Below are 19,150 nucleotides of genomic sequence, written 5' to 3' on the forward strand. Positions count from 1 at the left end.
AAACCTCCATGTATTGCATGTTGATTATCTGACCTAGTTCAAGTAATTATAATTATGTAATTAAAAATGGAAGACATCAAGCTTTCTTATTTTATTCTTAAAATTTTCATATAACATGACAATGCTGAATATAAAACATACTCAATTCCAGCCAATTAAATTGCCTAAAAATAAAAAAAATAAAAAAAAAGAATTCAAGATCAGCATACACTGCAGAGGTCACAGTAATATTCACTATTAATGTAAAAGCAACACACGGGAAAACACAAAGATATATAGGCAGTATTGGCAGAAAAACTTGTCTGTGAAGGCGACTAGTTTTACACTTTATAAAAATAGATGCCTTTGTTTAAATCTGAGACTAATAATTAAGAGTGCAAAAGTACAGAAATTATGTATGAAATAGGTAAATCTTCTGCTTGTCAAAATAAAATAAATGTATTATAACAAAAAATGTATTCATTTTTCTAATAATTTTTAAAACTAAAAAAAAAAAAAAGATTAAGATCAATTTTAATGCATATTTAATATAAATGCAAAGTTTTGAGATAATGCTGTTTTTCAAATATAAACTAACAATAGAGATGAATTAAAAGCCAAATTTCTAAAAGCCAAAAAAAAGCATCCGAGAGATACTTTTCAAAGGCTTTTAATCCAAGAGGCTTTAAAATAAAGAATCATAAAAGTTCTCAAACCTTTGGGTTAGAATGATCCAAAGCAGCAGTGTAACAATCCATAGCAGACTTCTTTCTCATGTTAATGATGGACATAATTCGTTGCTGGTGCATAGCAGACATTTGCCTTTTGGCAGCAGATCCTTCTTCTTCTAAAGCTTCAACAGTCTTCTGGAACCTCTGTAGTGAAGAATATGTGGCAGAATGTAAGTTTTGAAAATCAAGATTTTAATTATTTTTATGAAAAGAAGTGGAGTTTAATTGTTCAATTTAAAACTAGATGATTTTAATATATTTAATTTCACAGGCTTCTATATATTTTCTTCATTAAAAAATGATAAAAATGTGAAATGCAAATGATAAAAATTGTAATAAATAAAAAAATGCCAATGATAAAAATGTGAAAATAATAGAAAATATGACAATTTTCAGATTATGATAATGAAAGAAATATTAATCTTCAATGCAGGAAAATTGTTCACCCACCCACCCTTCCCTATGGCATAATACATTTGTTCAAAGCAAAGCAGATCAATGTATTTAAAAAAATTATCCAAAGAATTCTTATGATTTATGATAAATTGCAAAAACGTTAAGTTTGATCACTATAAAAACTAATTTTTAATTTGTCTAACCTGAAATTTACTGATAGAGTGCCAAAGAATGTCAAACTGATAGAGTGCCAAAAAGGTTAATAAGCATATTATTAAGAAGCATAAAATTACAATTTTATGTTAATACTTACTGCACTCATCTTTTTCCTAAAATCTTCAGCAGCTTTAGGATCTTTAACTTTCATTTCTTGATATCTTTCTTCCAATTCACTCCATTCTTTCATAACCTAACAATTATAATTTGAGAATGAATAAAAATTATAACAGTATTATTATTTTAGTTAAGCACATCCTATACTGCAATCAGTTATTTCTAATAATAAAAATGTTTAAGTTCATAAAATAAATAAATGAGGTTAATAAAAAGTTTAGTTGATAGTTCCAAACTATTATACAGAAATGAAATTTCTGATCTGCACCAAATGGTCAGATGAACAGTCTGCAATATTTATATTATGATTGCATTTTCAGAAACAGCTCACAACATAAAAAACATTTTTTTTTTTAAATATGAAAAATACAAGAGATAAAACTAAATCTTCAAATTTTCATTAAAAACTGAACTGAATTTTGCAAAATTAATTTTTATACAACAGAAAATAAAATAAAAAATAAATAAATAAAATTCTATCTAACAGCTTCAATTTTAAAAACCAATAAAATAATTTAAGGTTTAGATCAGGTTTTTTTTGCATGTTAAGAAAAATGAACACTTATAATAAAAATGAATGTTTAATATGCACATTATATTAAATCAAATGCAATTAAAATCCACAAAAAAAGTGTTTTTCTCAGAAACTAGGAGTATCAGATCAAGATATTTTTAAAATACGAGGAAAAAAATTTACAATTTACAAAAGTACGTACTTTGGTAACACGTTCTCGGTGGCTTTCTTCTAAAGATTTCTGTGCTTCTTTAAAGAATTCATGCTCATGTTTCTTATCAAAGTGGCTGTAGTAATAATCTACAGGTCTTTCAGTGGTAGTTGTAGTGGTTGTAGTAGTAGTTGTGGTGGTAGTAGTACTAGTGGTTGAGGATCGTGACCCATCTTCACTGTCTTCATCATCCTCATCATCATAGTCTTCATCATCATAATAGTCATCATCATAATCTTCATCTTCATTAGATGAATCTTCAGAATCTATTCCATTGTCACCCTTACGGCTTTCATCATTCACCACTCCCTCCTTATCTGTAGAAGGCAATAAGAATAAATATTGAAAAATTTAGGAAAGTTCATACACAGTATTTTTCATAAGTATAGCAAAAAGAAACAGTTTATTCCACATATTTTTTTGAACTTATGCATATTCATAATACATTATAATAATAGTATTGTTCTGATATAGCTAATTTCAATACAAAATAAATTTAGCAGTTCATTTTAAAGCATTATATTATAGGCAAATAATTGGCACTAATGGTAGAAAATTGGTAGTTATTGTGACAAAGAATTTGAATTAAAAATTTTGCATGTCTTCTATTTCTCTCTTAGATAGAACAAGCAAATGATGCTATATTCTCCAAAAAACAAAATACACATATAATAGGCAAAAGATCTAATACTAATTAAATAATGAACCCTTTCACCATTAATGTGAATTATATCTAACATCCAAATCATGGCTTTGATTGCAACATTTGCAGTTATGATACATTAAATAGGCATCACTCTTTAATATCAAACTTTTAGCTACAGCCAGCACATATGGAGAAATTTTACAAACTTTTAGCTACAGCCAGCATATATGGAGAAATTTTAAGATATAAATTATGGCTATGGTTGCTATCCAAAACACACTCCACAAGGATGTATATTTGCTTTAACTAGCATTAGTCAAAATTCATTTCTTGGTTCTTGTCCAGGCTTGTAAAAAAGGAGTAAGAGATAGATGATAATATTGTGCACACTTTTCATGTGCTCCTTGTTTGAAAGATCGGGCATAGGAGAAGCAAACCTCTATTGAGCAAGAATTAATAAAGAGAAGGAATATAAAAATTAAAATAGACCAGTAAAGTAAAATATTAAGCAATAAATATAAGAGATTTACAAGAAAAACAGCCATTTAACAGCCATCTTTCTAAAAGAAATACATTACATAATGCGCAAATGAATTTTTAAAAATGGCTGAAACAGAAAGAAGGAATCGTTATTTGCTTTACATAAAAAAACTTTGAGTAAGGTGAGTTCTTTTTTTTTAAAGAACCATTTTACATTTAATATAATTTAGGATCATACTGAAAACACCATATTTTCATTGTTTATATCAATGATCCCAAGAAGTTTCTATATTTTCAATAGATGAATTGATATCTCTTCAATGTGCACTTCTTACTGACTTCTGTTATTTGTTAAAAACAAAAACAAATTTAGCACAAACTTTCATACATGATAATTTTGAATTAATCCTTGGTTGATGCTTAAAAATTCTCCCAAAGTTATGATTTTTTTTTTTAATTAAATTACGTATAATATCAATAATTTCAGGTTCTTGTCCTGTTCTAGCATGTTTTTTCAAAAATATTTGTAACACAGGGAAACATTTGATGTACTAGAACAAGATGAATTATAAACTTGTTTTATTTTCTGCATGCTTCTGATCTTTTTTTTTTTTTTAAATTTTTTTTTAAAGTTTTATACTAATTTAATTGCAGCTCTTTTAGTTTCATTTTAATGATTTTATATGAAAAATCTTTACTTCTCTAAATGAACTAATAATTCATTGAATTATTATAACAAACAAACAACCGCTGATAGTAGTATATCAGCAAATATAATCGAAATTTAACATGCATTCACAATTTCACTGATGCAACCATTGTAAGGTGAGATTTAGAGCCAATATCATATATTCTTTGATATGCAAGTCAGATTACAGTTTTTGCTAAGAAATTCTGCCTTTTATAAGAATAACAAACGCCTAAGGTTATTCAACATCAAATATGGAAAAAAAATATTACACTATAATAAATATATAAGCAAATAAAACAGGATTATTACCATTTTTAGGGCAGCATACAAATTCCACTCCAGAGAAAAGATCAACGCCACAAGGTAATAGCATAGCGAAACTCCTGAGCTGCATTGATCTGTCAAGACAACTGTGAGCAGCAGTGTTGTTCCATTCATCAAAAGTCTGGCAAATGCTCTGGTTGTGAATATGATCAAAGAGGCAGTGCTCAGGAACAAGTAATGCATCACTTTGGAATTGACCCTCTGAAAATATGAAATAGGAAAATTCACCTAACAAATTTTCACAAAAAAAGTCACTTTTACAAATTTGGAGAAAGTCATTTAATTTAGCATCCTAAATTTCATATTTAGAGAAGTTTCTTTATTCTTTTTAGGCACAGAGGTTTTAAAAGTGTCATTTTCTTGATGGGTAAATATACAATGGTGAGATATTTTTTGACGCACCAGTTATAAAGACCATTCATGAACTCATGTGGCACAATGGCACTGTTTGAGGCTCTCCCTTTATATTCTTTCTTTATTAATAAAAAGAAACCTTGGTTAATTCAAAAAATTATGAAATTTCTGTTCAAATGTTTTTAATTTTATTTTTTTTATTTTCAAAAATTCTACTCCTTAATAAGTAAGGTAATTTTTAAATCAACCTATTTTCAATTATAATAAAGTTTTGAAATTAATTTTACTACTAAAGAAAAGATCAACTAATTATATAATCAGTAACTGAATAAATTTTCTGTTTCTTCATGAAGTGAATTCAAAACAAGAAATGAGCAAAAATATCTTTTAATTTCTAATTAATAAATAATCGAAATTCATTTGGATTTTTCTGACTAGAATATCAAATAATAATAAATAAATAAAATTACCTAAATTACCTCACAACCTACTTTTATAACAATATGTATTTATAAGAAACAATTTACAGTGAAAATGGCACAATTACTGGAATAATAAAAACTTTTATAATTCCGAAAAAATAGAACTTTGAATATCTTACAAGAGAATTCAAATCAACCACAAAATAATCTATTTAAAAACCAGATGTAAATAGTAATTTTCACTCTTCTTCATATTTATGTGATCACAATACAAATAGATTTTCTATAGAATCAAATGAAAAATTAATAAAACAAATCTATAGAAAAATATCATGCATTCTGCTAATATTAGTATCTATAATTATACATTTTCGTCTCTAAAGTATCGTAAGTAAAAATGCACTGTCCTTTCTGCATCATTATTGGACGTGAAATCCCTACTTCTGTTTTCTAGCTAATGAGACAGGGATTTTCAAATTTAAATTATATCGATGTGCAAATAAACATAGGCATAATGCATAACAAATATCAATACAGTCTATCAGCATGGGCCAAATTGAAGGTTATGCTGATCCATTATATTCTCCCCTTAGAATTCAAATGGATGGTTATAGCTAATATTTCCTCTCAACATTTTAAAAAATTTTATTCCACATCACAATTCGATTTGAGTATTCGTAAGTATTTTGGATTAGGAAGATCCCATTGCAAGGAAACAAAACATATTTACAACTAAAGGGTGTCGCAAATAATATGTTCATTTATTTATTTCTTAAGCTTGTAGTAGAAACTCATGCACATTGATAGCAATGTGCATGAATTTCTACTACAACTTTCGTTAGTTAATCTATGCCAATCATATAGGAGATATTGTTAACTGGTTAACAAATGTGCCCGTCTAAATAGGACTATCTTATGGTTAAGTTACAACTTCTGTAAAATGCACAATAAATAAAATGTTGTAAATGGATTTATGACATAATAATCCATTACTGAGATAAAAAGTATGCTTACGGAGGCATCTGTATGGCTTCACCCAGTGGCTGGCTTTACATTTCTTCTGGCCTGCTTTACACCAATTATCAATCTTGAAGTATCGGCTGGATTCCACGATGTTGGTAATCTCTTTAGACGAATAGACCTAAAAAATTAACATAGACGACTTAGAATTTTTCTTGCAGTCTGAATAGACGCTTTGAAAGCTATTTCTTTATATAGTGTCGTTATAAAAGATCAGGCCTTAAGTTAAATATTTTATTACAGCAACTTTGAACAGATGTTGCATACTTTTGGATATCATTCAACATAATCTTGAAACATTTCTCACAAATTTCCATTTTAAAGGCATGAACATGAAGACATTGCTTCTCGTAAGAACCATTAAGAAATTGGACATATCTCCAAACCGTAATTATTGATTGTTAATTATCACCAAAAATTTTATTGTATTTTTCCCAACCTCCATTTCAAAATGCTTATTTTATTTAAAATGTAACTAGATAAGTAAAATAGTTATTACTTCTATATTTATTAAAGTTCCAAGATTGATCTTTAAAAGGGAAATGGAAATTTCGAATCAAGATTTAGGAATTTTATGTTTAGCTGATATTGTTTCACTAAATCGCTTTATTTTAAATCGAAGCCTTTAATCTTTTCCAATTATCAACTCCCATCTAACAATTATAAAACAATTTAAACCTCGAGATAAATAAAAAGAATATTTAAAAAAAATGAAGCAATAACTCATCTACTTCTTAGTTATCTTTGGCGATCAGTTGTTTGCCAGCAATACTAAAATATTAATTTAATAATGACACTAACATAGATGAACATCATTTAATCACTCTAAGTATATTTTAAATTATGCTTAAATAATAAAATCAAACATGGCCTGTTATGCATGCGAAATAAATTGGCAAAATCGGTCCATTGTGACTAGTAAGTCATGTCAAAATTTTACTATGAGATATTTCAAAGAAAGGATGGTGCATATGGAGTACGCAACGATTCACAAATTATAAAAATAGCACGAGTTTTCATATAAAAATAGGCGAAAACGGTACAGTGAATAAGTCTGGAGCGCTTCCGTCAATGATTAATTTTCTATAAAAAATGTACGGTAAAGCAGCCTTTTTTTTTGGGGGGGGGGAGTCCCACACACGGTGGGAGCGAGGGCAGACAATCATTTATGATTTATTTACAATCACGATCTTTCGTATGGAATAAAAATTGGTGAAACGCGGCCAGTAGTTGGGGCTGGGCGGTTCATTTTTGTAATAATTATACTTAAAATATAGATGGTAATGGGTTATAGTAATATATATCGTAGAAATAATTAAGATTCTAAATGTTGTAGTTTAACTGGCTGTTAGGTTTATTCAAATAACTATAAGAATAGTCGTCATTTAATTCTAAATAGTGCGCTTTGTGAGTATTATGCTTACTCACAAATATGTGAAAACGTCATGAAGAGAATATTCATGATACCCCACCCCACCCTAAATAAAGACCTTCTCCCCGAACAATTTTCTTAAAATCTATTTACCTGTATATCATTAAATTATTAACACTTTTCAGATTAACACAATTACTACTTATTCTCCATATTTCGCACTACGGAAGTAAAGGAAACTTTATTAAATTACATTTTCTCCAAAATGAGAAAGGAACCTTTGGATTTGGAAAACCAGGCACAGGGGCGAGAAATAATCGCGAGCTAACCGCTCCGAGTAAACATAATCATCTGTGTAAACTTGGGACTTCATACAGTACCGGATCAGCTGCGGCTCTTAAGCACAGCAAGCGAAATTTCAATGCACCTTGCCCTAAGCGCCCCTTATACAAACTGCATTCACCATGACATGCGAATGTATTTAATTATGCAAATTCGTTCTGCCATCATAATGGTACCCGAGCTAGCGCCATAATTTTCAAGTTCGTGACACACACCGTGCTGGATACGGAATGGGCCGTCCATTCCGCGAACCCTTGAGTAAAGTCCTGAGGTTTTAGGGCGGCGTAAACTCATAAAATTGGAACTTTCGCCTAATTAGGGGTCGGCACATTCCAAGAGAATGGCTGCGAAGGGAGGCGTTTATAGGACAATGATGAGGAATTTTCCCGACGGCTAGCTAAATCGTTTACACAGCATTTAACACAACAAGTACTACACTAAAATCCCTGGCTAGCTGCATGCCTAGCACGTTCAGCGAACGACAATGATTTTATTTTTGAAGGTTTTATGAATCGTGAAATTTCGGAATGGCAGTGGAATGCTGCCATGTGAGTAACGTGGCTTTGTGGGAAGCTAGACACTATCAAAAAGGAAGCCGATTTAAATTTCTTGATACGACATTAAAAGCAAGTTTTCTTGATGCAGATATGATTCGAAATTATAGAGCAAACATATACTTATTTTGTAAGTCGTACAGTTAAGTAACGAGGCTTTGTGGGAAGCTAGACACTATCAAAAAGGAAAATCGGTTTAAATTTCTTGATGCCACATTAAATGCTTGTTTTCTTGATGCAGATAAGATTCGAAATTATAAGGCAGGCATATATTTATTTTGTAAATCGTATAGTTAATCAAACCATACACAAATCTAACGCAAAACGCAAGTAATTAGCATCGAGGTTCAATTTATGTCATTTTGTAATTTAATTCTTCCCTGGAAATTGAATAACTTTGATATGAATTTTATATCAAATTTATGTCTTGTAACTTGAATAATTTGAACCTGAAAGGATAATATTAAAAATTCCAATTATTTTGAAATTCGACTTAAATAAAACTGCATCACGTCAGGTCAGTAAAATGTTAAACAGAAAATTCAAGGAACTAGTGAAAAATTCTTATTAAAAAAATTCCATTGCGGAAGTCGAATTTATATCAAGAAAAATCTGTGTAATATTGTTTTCAAAAAGTCAAAATGTTTCACATACGATGCCTATAATTTGCAACATTCACAATTTTTTTTCCTATTCAAAGTCATCAGATTGTGCATAGCAATGCAAACAGTTCAAAACAAAAGTGGAAAATACGTCCCATCGATTCAAACTTTGATATTTTGCATAATTCACTTGCAAACGGAAATAAAGTTTCATTTCCTTTGAGTGGAGCAAAAATATTCCCAGTGACAGATCCAAGTATATTTTATTTTATAAGGAAACATACATTTTCCATGTTGCGTTTTCTAAGAATAAAGTGGTATAATATTTCATAGGCAGTATAAACTGAAACCACACATCGCATCATTATGGCCATAAACGACAAATGGTTTCATAAGTCTCGCTAGATTTGCATTTCATAGAAGGAAAAGACAATTTCTTTTGTCTTGTCACTTCAGATCCATAGCAGCAATAACTTCCACTTCTTTGGATATGTTCTTTTGAAAAATTGGAAGGGATATCTTTTCTGGCCTTATTCACTGTTCAATAAAGCATCGCTTTTTTTCTTTTATCCTTTGCTTTTCTCCACAGAGTTCTTCCACAGTCCCAGCTGCGAGAACATGCAGAATTTGTCCATTGTGAAATATCCCTTTTCCGGAATCGATCCATCAAGGGCAAATCAATTTTGGTAGAAAGTGGATAGAAACTCTATTTTGGGTAGTACACGGCTCAATCACTTGGGTATATATTATATATCAGAAAATCTGAAATGCATTTGTTTACTAAAATTAAAGCGATCGGATTTTCTGAATTCACCTTGACTTAAAGGTAAATGTATTGAATAATGGAATGTCTAATAAATAAAACAAGAGGGGGGGGGAAGGAAAACAAAATATTTTATTACTATTATTATTACTTTTCTTTCAGATCGATTCATCCATATATGAAAACAATCTTGTAATTATTATTATTATTATTTTGAAATTTCTATAAGTTTAAACTTTGTTAATTTTTTTCTGTGGAGCATTTTGTCAAAATATATTTAAAACCGAGAAATATGGATCTTTAATTAGTATTGCACTGATATTAGTTAATTTAGGACTTATATAGTCACTCGGAGCTAATCCAGGACACACAGCAAAGGTTGAAGAGAATATGTACTCACTTTAATACATTTTTTTGGAAAATTAAATCAAATTAATATTTATTGCAACTATTAATTTATAAGTAAATTTCAGGATTCGGTACATTTAGGTGCATACAATTAAGGACTATATCCAGTTAATGAGGGTTATAGTTCTAAAATGCATATCACATACAAAAAAGTAGCATTAGACGGGGGGGGGGGAATGACCAGAATAAGTCAGAATTAACTCAGCTTTTAAATTGTATTAAACCGACAAAAATTCAGATTTTTAAGTGGCATCTTATAGCATTCTCATAAACATTGAATTATACAGTAGGATTTTACTTTTGCGCTAGATCGCCCTTATAAAACTAAATAAGTAATTATAGCCTCGATAGGCAATTCGAGATAATTACTTGTCCTCTCTTTTCGTGAAAGTCATGAGATAAGTAGCCAAAACAGTCACAGAAGCAGAAGTTAAAAGCTTCAAAGCTAACACATACATAAAAGAAACCAAAACAGCATAAGTGGAAGCAAGCTAAGCAATTTTTTAAATAGCGAAGGTTATATTTTGAGATATAGTCTTTCTCAAAACTTCACAGAAAATAATTATTATATTGCATTTCATCAAGCTAATGAATGCACCAATCAATAAGAAGTTTTGTGGTGAACTGGATTTGGTTCAACTTTGCATAAGGAAACTCGCTCGAATTAATGCGGCTTACAATAGTGGAGTTGATATTCATAACATAAATAATTGATTCCCGATTGCAAAATCAAGTCTTTTTTTTATTAATTATTCACTCGGTATTTCATGCAGTACTCCCATATTATTTTGTATAATCATTTACATACAGGTCGACAATATATGTAATTACCATCTTTCAAAAACTAATATATTAAGACTGAAACCAAAACGAGACTTAAGTTGCCCCTTTTTAAAGACATCTTTATTTCATTATAGAATAATTTAATATCACACAGGGAATAACAAAATTAAATCAACTAGCCGAATGAAACTTTTAAGTCCCTAGAGATGTTATAAATTTTTTCAATACGTCAAAACCGCAAAATTAATCTCTTTTCGTGTGTTTCTAGTTAGCGAATAGTTAGTTTCTCATATAACGATCGATTATTATTACTAGGAAAGATTTATGACAGTAAAAAGCAAACTGTCTAGATCAAACTTGGAGCAGTGCCACCATCTAATGGTATAACAGTATAAAAGCAGTATTTAATTCTATTTACAGCCTCGAGTCTCTGCAAGCAGACCAAGAAAATAAAATTTCATGTGCCAAAAAAAAACTGCCCATATACAAACAAAGAAACGAGCGAGGGCGAAACTGTTCGTTGCTGGTACAGAAGGTCAAACTAAGTGAATCAAAGTCGAGAAGCTACGCAGCAATGAAGCAGAAAGCGAGGTACTAGAAACAAAGGGCCAGAGCTCGTAAAACGACCAGAAAATTTCGTACGCACACACTAAACATGATTGAAGAGCGACTTTACGAGTGTTTTCGAAACGATTTCCTCTTTTGGATGCCGAACGCTTTTTGATTTGCACAAGTGTGAAACAGAAACAAGAGAATTATCCGAGCAAAAATCTAGACTAAATGGAATTGGAATCCATCCAGGAAATTGATTTTCAGATTTAAATTGCTAATGAATGTGCTGGAGCAGGGAAATATATCCACAATAATTTTAAAGAAGAAATTATTGTGAAGAACTTATTTGCTTCGTATTTATATTTTGAAATGCAAAAATAAATAAAAGATGATTAAAACAGTTGAGAAGAAATATAAAATGTTTATTATGCTTAATGCTTTTTGTAATCACGATTTAAAAATTGTGATTAGAATTAGTTAGATTGCATGGTATATTAATCATATTTTTCATAGTAGTGGAAATCAAACATTATTTACTATGGAAGAATATTTAAACGAAAGATCCAGCAGAAATGTCGGAACAATGTAATATTACCTATTTCAAATGATGATGGAACGCACCTATTTCCCCCTCGCCTTTTCTTTCAATTGAAATTCGAATTGAACACAGTGTGAAAATAAAATATGATAAAATAAAATCAATTAAAAAAAATTTATTTGTACATTAAAATTTAATTTTTTTACTTTTCAGTTTGTAATTTATAATTCCTTATAAATATTAAACCGTTAAATCAATTTTTTTTCTCAAATTTATTATAAGATGCGGCACTTATTTGGAATAAATAAAACGAATCAATTAAACGATCATTTTCTTAAAATATTAAAATTACCAACTGTCATTGAGAATATATAAGCATATAAAGTACAAAGCTCTGGCTTATTTGAAATCAATTACAAAATTTAATTTTTATTACATCATACAAGTTAAACTACGTCGTATAAAAATTATTTTAAGAGCCAAAAATGTTTATTTTTAATTATAATACAAGATAACTATTAGGCCTACGATTTTTTTTTCTCGTATACTAAGAAAAGGATGTAATCGACAAAAATTTGATATCGCGATTTCGATAAATCATCATGTTTAGATTTCCATTCCAATCCAATAAAAACATTTTTTTTTTTAATTACAGCAAATCTTGATCAAATTTTGAATGAAACCCGTCCGCATATATAAATGAACACTAGAATTGTAAAACACTGACACATTCCGATGACAAAAGTGGATGCAGATTTTATCCACGCACCAGACTACATGGGTAAAATCTGCATTCAGTTTTATCAGAATCGTGGATATGTATCGATTTTGGACAAACCCGTCAGAATATCGATCCATTTATGAGAATAAGAACAACTAGTTACATAAATGAGATTCGGTGGATGTATGATCTAGATATTAAAACTGTACCAAATTCTGGAACCAATAGGTTCAAGGGAAAAGTTCAGACTCTTATTGCTACACTATGAACTTTACTCGACATAACCGATCATATATACGAAGAAAATTATGATAATAATGCTCCCGTTTTTTTTAAAAGCTAAGTTGACAAGATTTCCATGAGAAAGAACTGCTACTGATTAAAGTAACATATACAGTATACTCTCGAGTACCCGGTTAAATTTTCTTTTATCGTAATTAAACGAGAAAGGCAAGGTATTGCAAAAGCAGTCATATATAAAGGTCTTTTTCAAAAACTAAAAACTGTAAATTTTGACACTTATCTTAGGGTTAAGTTAGGGACTACAGAATTTATGTTAAAATCTGAACAGTTTAGACTGAACTGACTTTTTCTCTTATAAATTCTTGAAACGTGCAGAGCAGTATATAAATTACCAGTACAAAGCCTTCTATTTTATCTCGATACGTTATAAAGCAACTACTATGATTCACCGGACCACGGTCCTGTTCATATTCTTCGTGGCTTCAGGTAAATGGAGGGCTTAGTACTCATTAAGAAGTGAGAAAACACGTATTATAACAGTAAATTTTGGAATAAAAAATTTGCCTTCTGATATTGGCAGGCAAAGAAATGAGTTTATAGATGCGGTCTATCCGGCTTTTTTGTTATCCGGCCTGCCCTTCCGCCATATTACGCCGGATACTCGGGAGTGTATTGTGCATAATCTTTCTGAATTGTACATTTTCACTAGCTATTGCGGGTAATTATTATTCCTTTTACGAAATCGCAATCAATATGATATAAATCAAAGTAACCGGTTCAGTAAAACATTTCAAGATTGGCTTTTTATTTAGCTTTAATCCATTATAAAGGAAGAAATGCATAAAATAATTATTTTCGTTTTCACTGAATTATAACAAACAAACAAACAAAAAAATCTATTTCGAAAAGTCATCTGAAGTTTCCATCTGAAATCTCAATCACCAGAAGTATTTATACAAGACCATTGTGGAACGAATTAGTCTGAGATATGGACTTGCACTCAATTAGATTTCTTTTCTAAAAGTGGCATATTCAGAACAACTAATCAAGAGGCCAATCTCAAAACAAACAGAAACAACAGCGTTAATGAACCAAGTGAAGATTTTAATTTAGTGCTGCAACAGACAGAAATCGTTTTATGTTAAATTGTTACGAAACTGGCCACACGGCTAATTAATTGGAAATCAAAAAAGGAAATCGATCCGGTTCTCGAAATTAGCTGGATGAGAACAGCTGCTCAGTGCCTGATGTCATTGTCTTCCCAGGATCCCCCCACTGCTGTTCGTCCGTCCGATATTAACTTACTCTGGGAGAAAATTAATAAACGCCCGAAAGAAGACGGTAATCGAACCACTACAAGAGAACAGTAAAATGGAATTTAGCTGGGCAATTAGACAGTGTTAGATGATTCGGGACGGCATAATAAAGTTAAGTCATTTTTATTCTATATTCTTTAATTAAAGTGTTTCGATAAGGTTCGTCAATAATATGTAATCAAGTTCTCGATTGGATTTGTATGCAACATATTCAGAGGCACAACTATGCATTAAAATCGATGAACTGATTTAATTATAAAAATGATAATTGAGTATCAAGTTAAAAAAATATTGATTAACGATAATTAATAAATAAAACGAGTCATATTTAAACACATAACAGGATATATAAAGAAAACACTAAACTGAGCAACCACGAATCAAAGATAAACCAGTGTACATTGATATTGTTTCTAATTATCATTGTAATTTAAGGATTATTACATTTGATGACAAACGTACATTGGGGGGCTATCACTTTCCCCCCTATCTGCTCAAGAATTTTTAGACAAATGAATAATTATTTAGAAGGTATTCAAGGAAAATTTTTAACAAATTTATCAAGAAGGGGTGCATGCATTTTTTAAAAATGTTTTTATGGAGATGTGGCATTCAAAATATCAAAATTAAGGTTAAAAAAATGTACGGAAACTCTTTGACAGATTACAACACAATCAGATTTCAATGGTTATAGCATTTGATGTATAATTCTTTAAATAACAGAATCTTTCTTTTAGCCACTAACAATTTAAATATTACGAATAAAGATTAATATTAAAGAAAGGAATATACATATGCAAGCATATTTTTTAGCAGTGGCGAGGCCGAAGAGAAGACACTTTTTAAGTTTTAATACTTTGATTTATTCCATCTCGGGAGGCATAAATTATGTACAAGAAAGAAGCGACGGGATACATCCGTCTATATCGCGACACAAGAGCAAAAGAGACCCAAATTATTTTCTCGGTGATTTTACGCTATGAAATTCTGATAGGAATTTCTTTGACACGTGACGATTTAGGCAAGATAATCAGGTACCTTTAAAAGAATGTGGTTAAACATTAAGGATTTTTATCCTTTCACTCGGAGAATGAGAACTTTCAAAAGTAAGCATCTTTATAGAACGCGTGTAGCAGTAATTAAATAAAAAAAGGTGGAATTGGATCAGGAAATAATAGGCTATTTTAGAATGAAGTTAATATGGATTAAATTAAGATGAAAATTAGGAAATTAACTAAGTTTAAATTAGATTTAAAAATATCATTACATATATAATATGCGAAATTAAGTTGCAATTTTGAACATTAATTATACAATGACAATACACTTTCAATATATTTAATAAAAACGATAATAAAAAAATTTAAATAAAATTCTAACTAATCTATTGGAACTGTTTTATGTTAAAATTGCGCAATGTAGGAATTTCATTTATAAATTTGGAAATGTGTATAAGTGATCATTACTCCACAATGTACACAAAGTTATAAAAAGAGAAACGAAAATAGAAATAACACATGCTGAATTGTTGAACAAAAAGTTTCAAATCTTCAACGTTCAAATACCGAAATTGTTTTTTAAACTAAAAAAGTGAAAGATCCTTATCAATCTGTTAATACGAAAAGACAAATCAGTACAAATAAAATTTAAAAAGAAAAAAGCGTCAGCTCTAGTAAAGAAATACTGATTTTATTGGGTTGCACTACATACTACTAAGTTAGTCAATAAGAATCAAATTATCAGAAAAGCTCATTGGAAATACATGAAAATTCAATTTTTCCATTTACACTTGGGTAAGAGTAAAATCTACTTCTGCGAATTATGAAAACTTCCCCAAATCTCCTATTCCGATTGTCAAAATGAATGTTTTATGCTTATAGATCAACTATGTGAAAAGAAAAAAAGGGGTGGGGGCATGAGATGGCCGAAAAGGGATAAAAGTAAAGAGTTTTCTTCCATTAAAGCAAATGAAAGTTATGAAATCCTAATAAGACTGAAAAAAAAGTTATCAACTGAGCGCATATGGTTGGAACTTCCTTCGGCAGACGATTTAGGAAGTTGAAAAGGGGTCGAGAGAAATTGCCTTTTCGAGTTCCGGCTGAAGAAAGAAAAGGAAAGAAAAAAAAAGCATTAGGCAGAGGAAATAAAACGATATGACTCCCATTACGCGAAAGATTTCTATTCTTAATAACGTTTGAAAGGGCCAGAAGGTGAGTTATCGCCAAAAATAGAAAACGACTACATTTTTTTAATGATAAGAAAACTATTGATTTCAGAGAGTAGAACTGTCAAACTCAAAACATTAAGCACACAATGACAACCTCTGTCTGGAGTTAGTAATTAAAATTTTACGAAGAATATAGAGTCACTGTGCAGTAAATTTATAGAAATAGCTATGAAAAGTTATTAAAAACGTTAAAATATAGAAAAATAAGTGTTAAATGCTTCAAACTATGAGTTAGAAGATGCGAAAATTACATCCGTCAAAGTGTGTAAGTAACGAAGTAAAAGAAGCAGTCGCGAACAGGAACCTTAAAGACAAACAGAAGCACAGATTAACTTTTAAGACATAAAAGGCATATGAAGAAATGAAGCTAGTCAAATTTATAATATATTTTTAGTTCCATGAATCAAAATAAATGTATCTAAGCATACAATTTAAAAATAAAAATAAAACCACGGAAAATTCCAAACGGGGTCTCCATCTAAGAGGAAAAAAAGATAATTTTGCAAACATTCGATTATTGTTCTTCTGTTTGACAATCACTATTTCACTACATTGTAGAACAAATAAATACTTGAACTCTTATGAGTCATGATACTCTTGTCTTATGCAAGGTCTTTCTTTTTTTATTTTATTTCTATTGAAAAAATTAAGAGAATGAATGAAATATTGATCTACTCTTCCTTCAATTACAATAAATTTCAACAACATACGATAGAAAGTATGTTGAAAATTAAAAACATTGACTCAAGATATTATCAATTTTTTCTTTCAATAAAAACTCACAGTAGGCTGATAATTCGATTAACGAGTCAATAAAACCCGATTAACGTAAAACACGTTTCGAAATATAAAAGGCGAGAGTATTTTTGTTCTTACATATTCAAAAGACACGATGGGGAAGGATATCCAGCGAAGATGAATGCGGGAACCTGCCTTCGCAATAACTAGATGGGAGCCTATGTGATTCGATTATCGATAATAAGGAGATGATGTACAGACCTAATTTTAGACACTCGTGATAAACGATAGCCCGAAAGAAAAGTTTCAGTCGGGCGGACATAATAGGTAACGAGATACACTTGCCTTGAACTTCCTGACATGACCTGACAGAACACTTTTCTTCCTGTATGGTATTCCAATACTTTTACGGGGAAGAGTCCTATAACTTGATATCTAGACTTGTCAGCTTCGTTAAAGATATTGGCCATGTGCCATGGTGTAAGATTTCGAACCTCTATGTTCTGAGTCAATTGGAAGTGAAAGGGTTGGTATAAATTATTCCTAACTGAAAAGATTCGAGCATCCATCAAGCCATAATAAATTTTAAGCAAATCGAAAGGATTCTGTTAATAATGGAAAGTTACATGAAGACAAGTTGTAAATATCTTGGCGGTAATTTTATACCAGTTCAACTTTGACCTACAAAAGAGGCAATAAATCAGCAATGATCGGTAATTAAACCGGTAAGAGTTTCTTCGAAATTTTCTCGAATACCCTTCTAATAAAGTCTTCTATAAAAAGTTGTGAACCTTGATTAAGGTTGTCAACTCAACGAGTGCTTTGATTTTCATATGTTAGCGTACATTTTGCATACGATAAAGTAAAAAAACCACAACAACAACAACAACAAAAAAAAAAAAAAAAAAAAAAAAAAACACGTTTTCAGCAGTCATTTGTAACCTTTCACATGTTCAATGACATAATAGGACAGCATTTCGTATAAACAAGCCTTATATTTCTGCAATACAATTTTTTAAAAATTATTTTTTTCCAACAAATAAAAGTCTGGAATAAATCTTCAATTCAGTATACCTTCTAGAAAACCCGATACTGCCAACCAAAAGACTAACACATTTTAGATGTTCGCAATTGGACTAAAATGCCCCGAAAGTGTTTTTTGATTTAAACACACACACACACACACACACACACACACACACACACACACACACACACACACACACACACACACACACACAAAAAAAAAAAAAAAACCCTGTAAATATCAAAACATTAGAAAAAAATACTTCAATTATTTTTTTCATCTAATGAACCTTCAATGATCCTTCGCAATCGAATAAATTCCCTACATTAATGTATTTGCTTATATTATAAAGATCATCTTCTGGCCAAAATCCTCTTTCAAAATAGAACCCCTCTCATCATAATCACTTGACCGACCTGTCGCCCCCCGCATATTTAAGCGGTTAAGACCCCGCCGTCATCTCATAAGGTTAAGCTTTTGACTCAATCCCGTTCAGCTACGAAGTTCCAACAAACTTTCTGACGGATTACACCAATTAGGGATACCAAATTCTACGTAAATATACGGCGAATGTTACATAAATGGAATAATCAGGAGGCGAACACTTTGTTAAAGGCGATGCATTAATAAAAGGCACTAAGCCGATTTCGAAAAATTTCTAAAAGGCCGTACTTCAAAGCAATTAAGGAAAGCTTTCATTAAAATTTTATTCGCGCAAGTATTATTCGATATTTAATTGCAGTTCTTACAGATTTCGCTGCGTTAGCGATCGATTTTAAAATCTAGCATATGATGGATTTTATAGCAATATTTTGTGAAGTCTTTTTAGGGATTATGATTTAACAGATACAAATCATATACTG

At 30.4% G+C, this 19,150-nt stretch overlaps 1 protein-coding gene across 1 annotated transcript in view; it reads right to left on the reverse strand.

The window, feature by feature from the left end:
* Window positions 1-19,150, reverse strand: part of LOC129968684 (amyloid-beta-like protein) — a 145,739-nt gene that overhangs the window by 9,188 nt on the left and 117,401 nt on the right. Inside the window, exons 3-7 of the mRNA XM_056082827.1 lie at window positions 6,096-6,222; window positions 4,291-4,506; window positions 2,156-2,481; window positions 1,420-1,515; window positions 696-854 (exon numbers count right to left, since the gene is read on the reverse strand). Coding sequence (XP_055938802.1) covers window positions 696-854; window positions 1,420-1,515; window positions 2,156-2,481; window positions 4,291-4,506; window positions 6,096-6,222 — 924 coding nt within the window. The remainder of the gene's footprint in view (window positions 1-695; window positions 855-1,419; window positions 1,516-2,155; window positions 2,482-4,290; window positions 4,507-6,095; window positions 6,223-19,150) is intronic.

The sequence above is a fragment of the Argiope bruennichi genome, chromosome 5 (genome assembly GCF_947563725.1).
Source record: "Argiope bruennichi chromosome 5, qqArgBrue1.1, whole genome shotgun sequence".
NCBI lineage: Eukaryota > Metazoa > Arthropoda > Arachnida > Araneae > Araneidae > Argiope > Argiope bruennichi.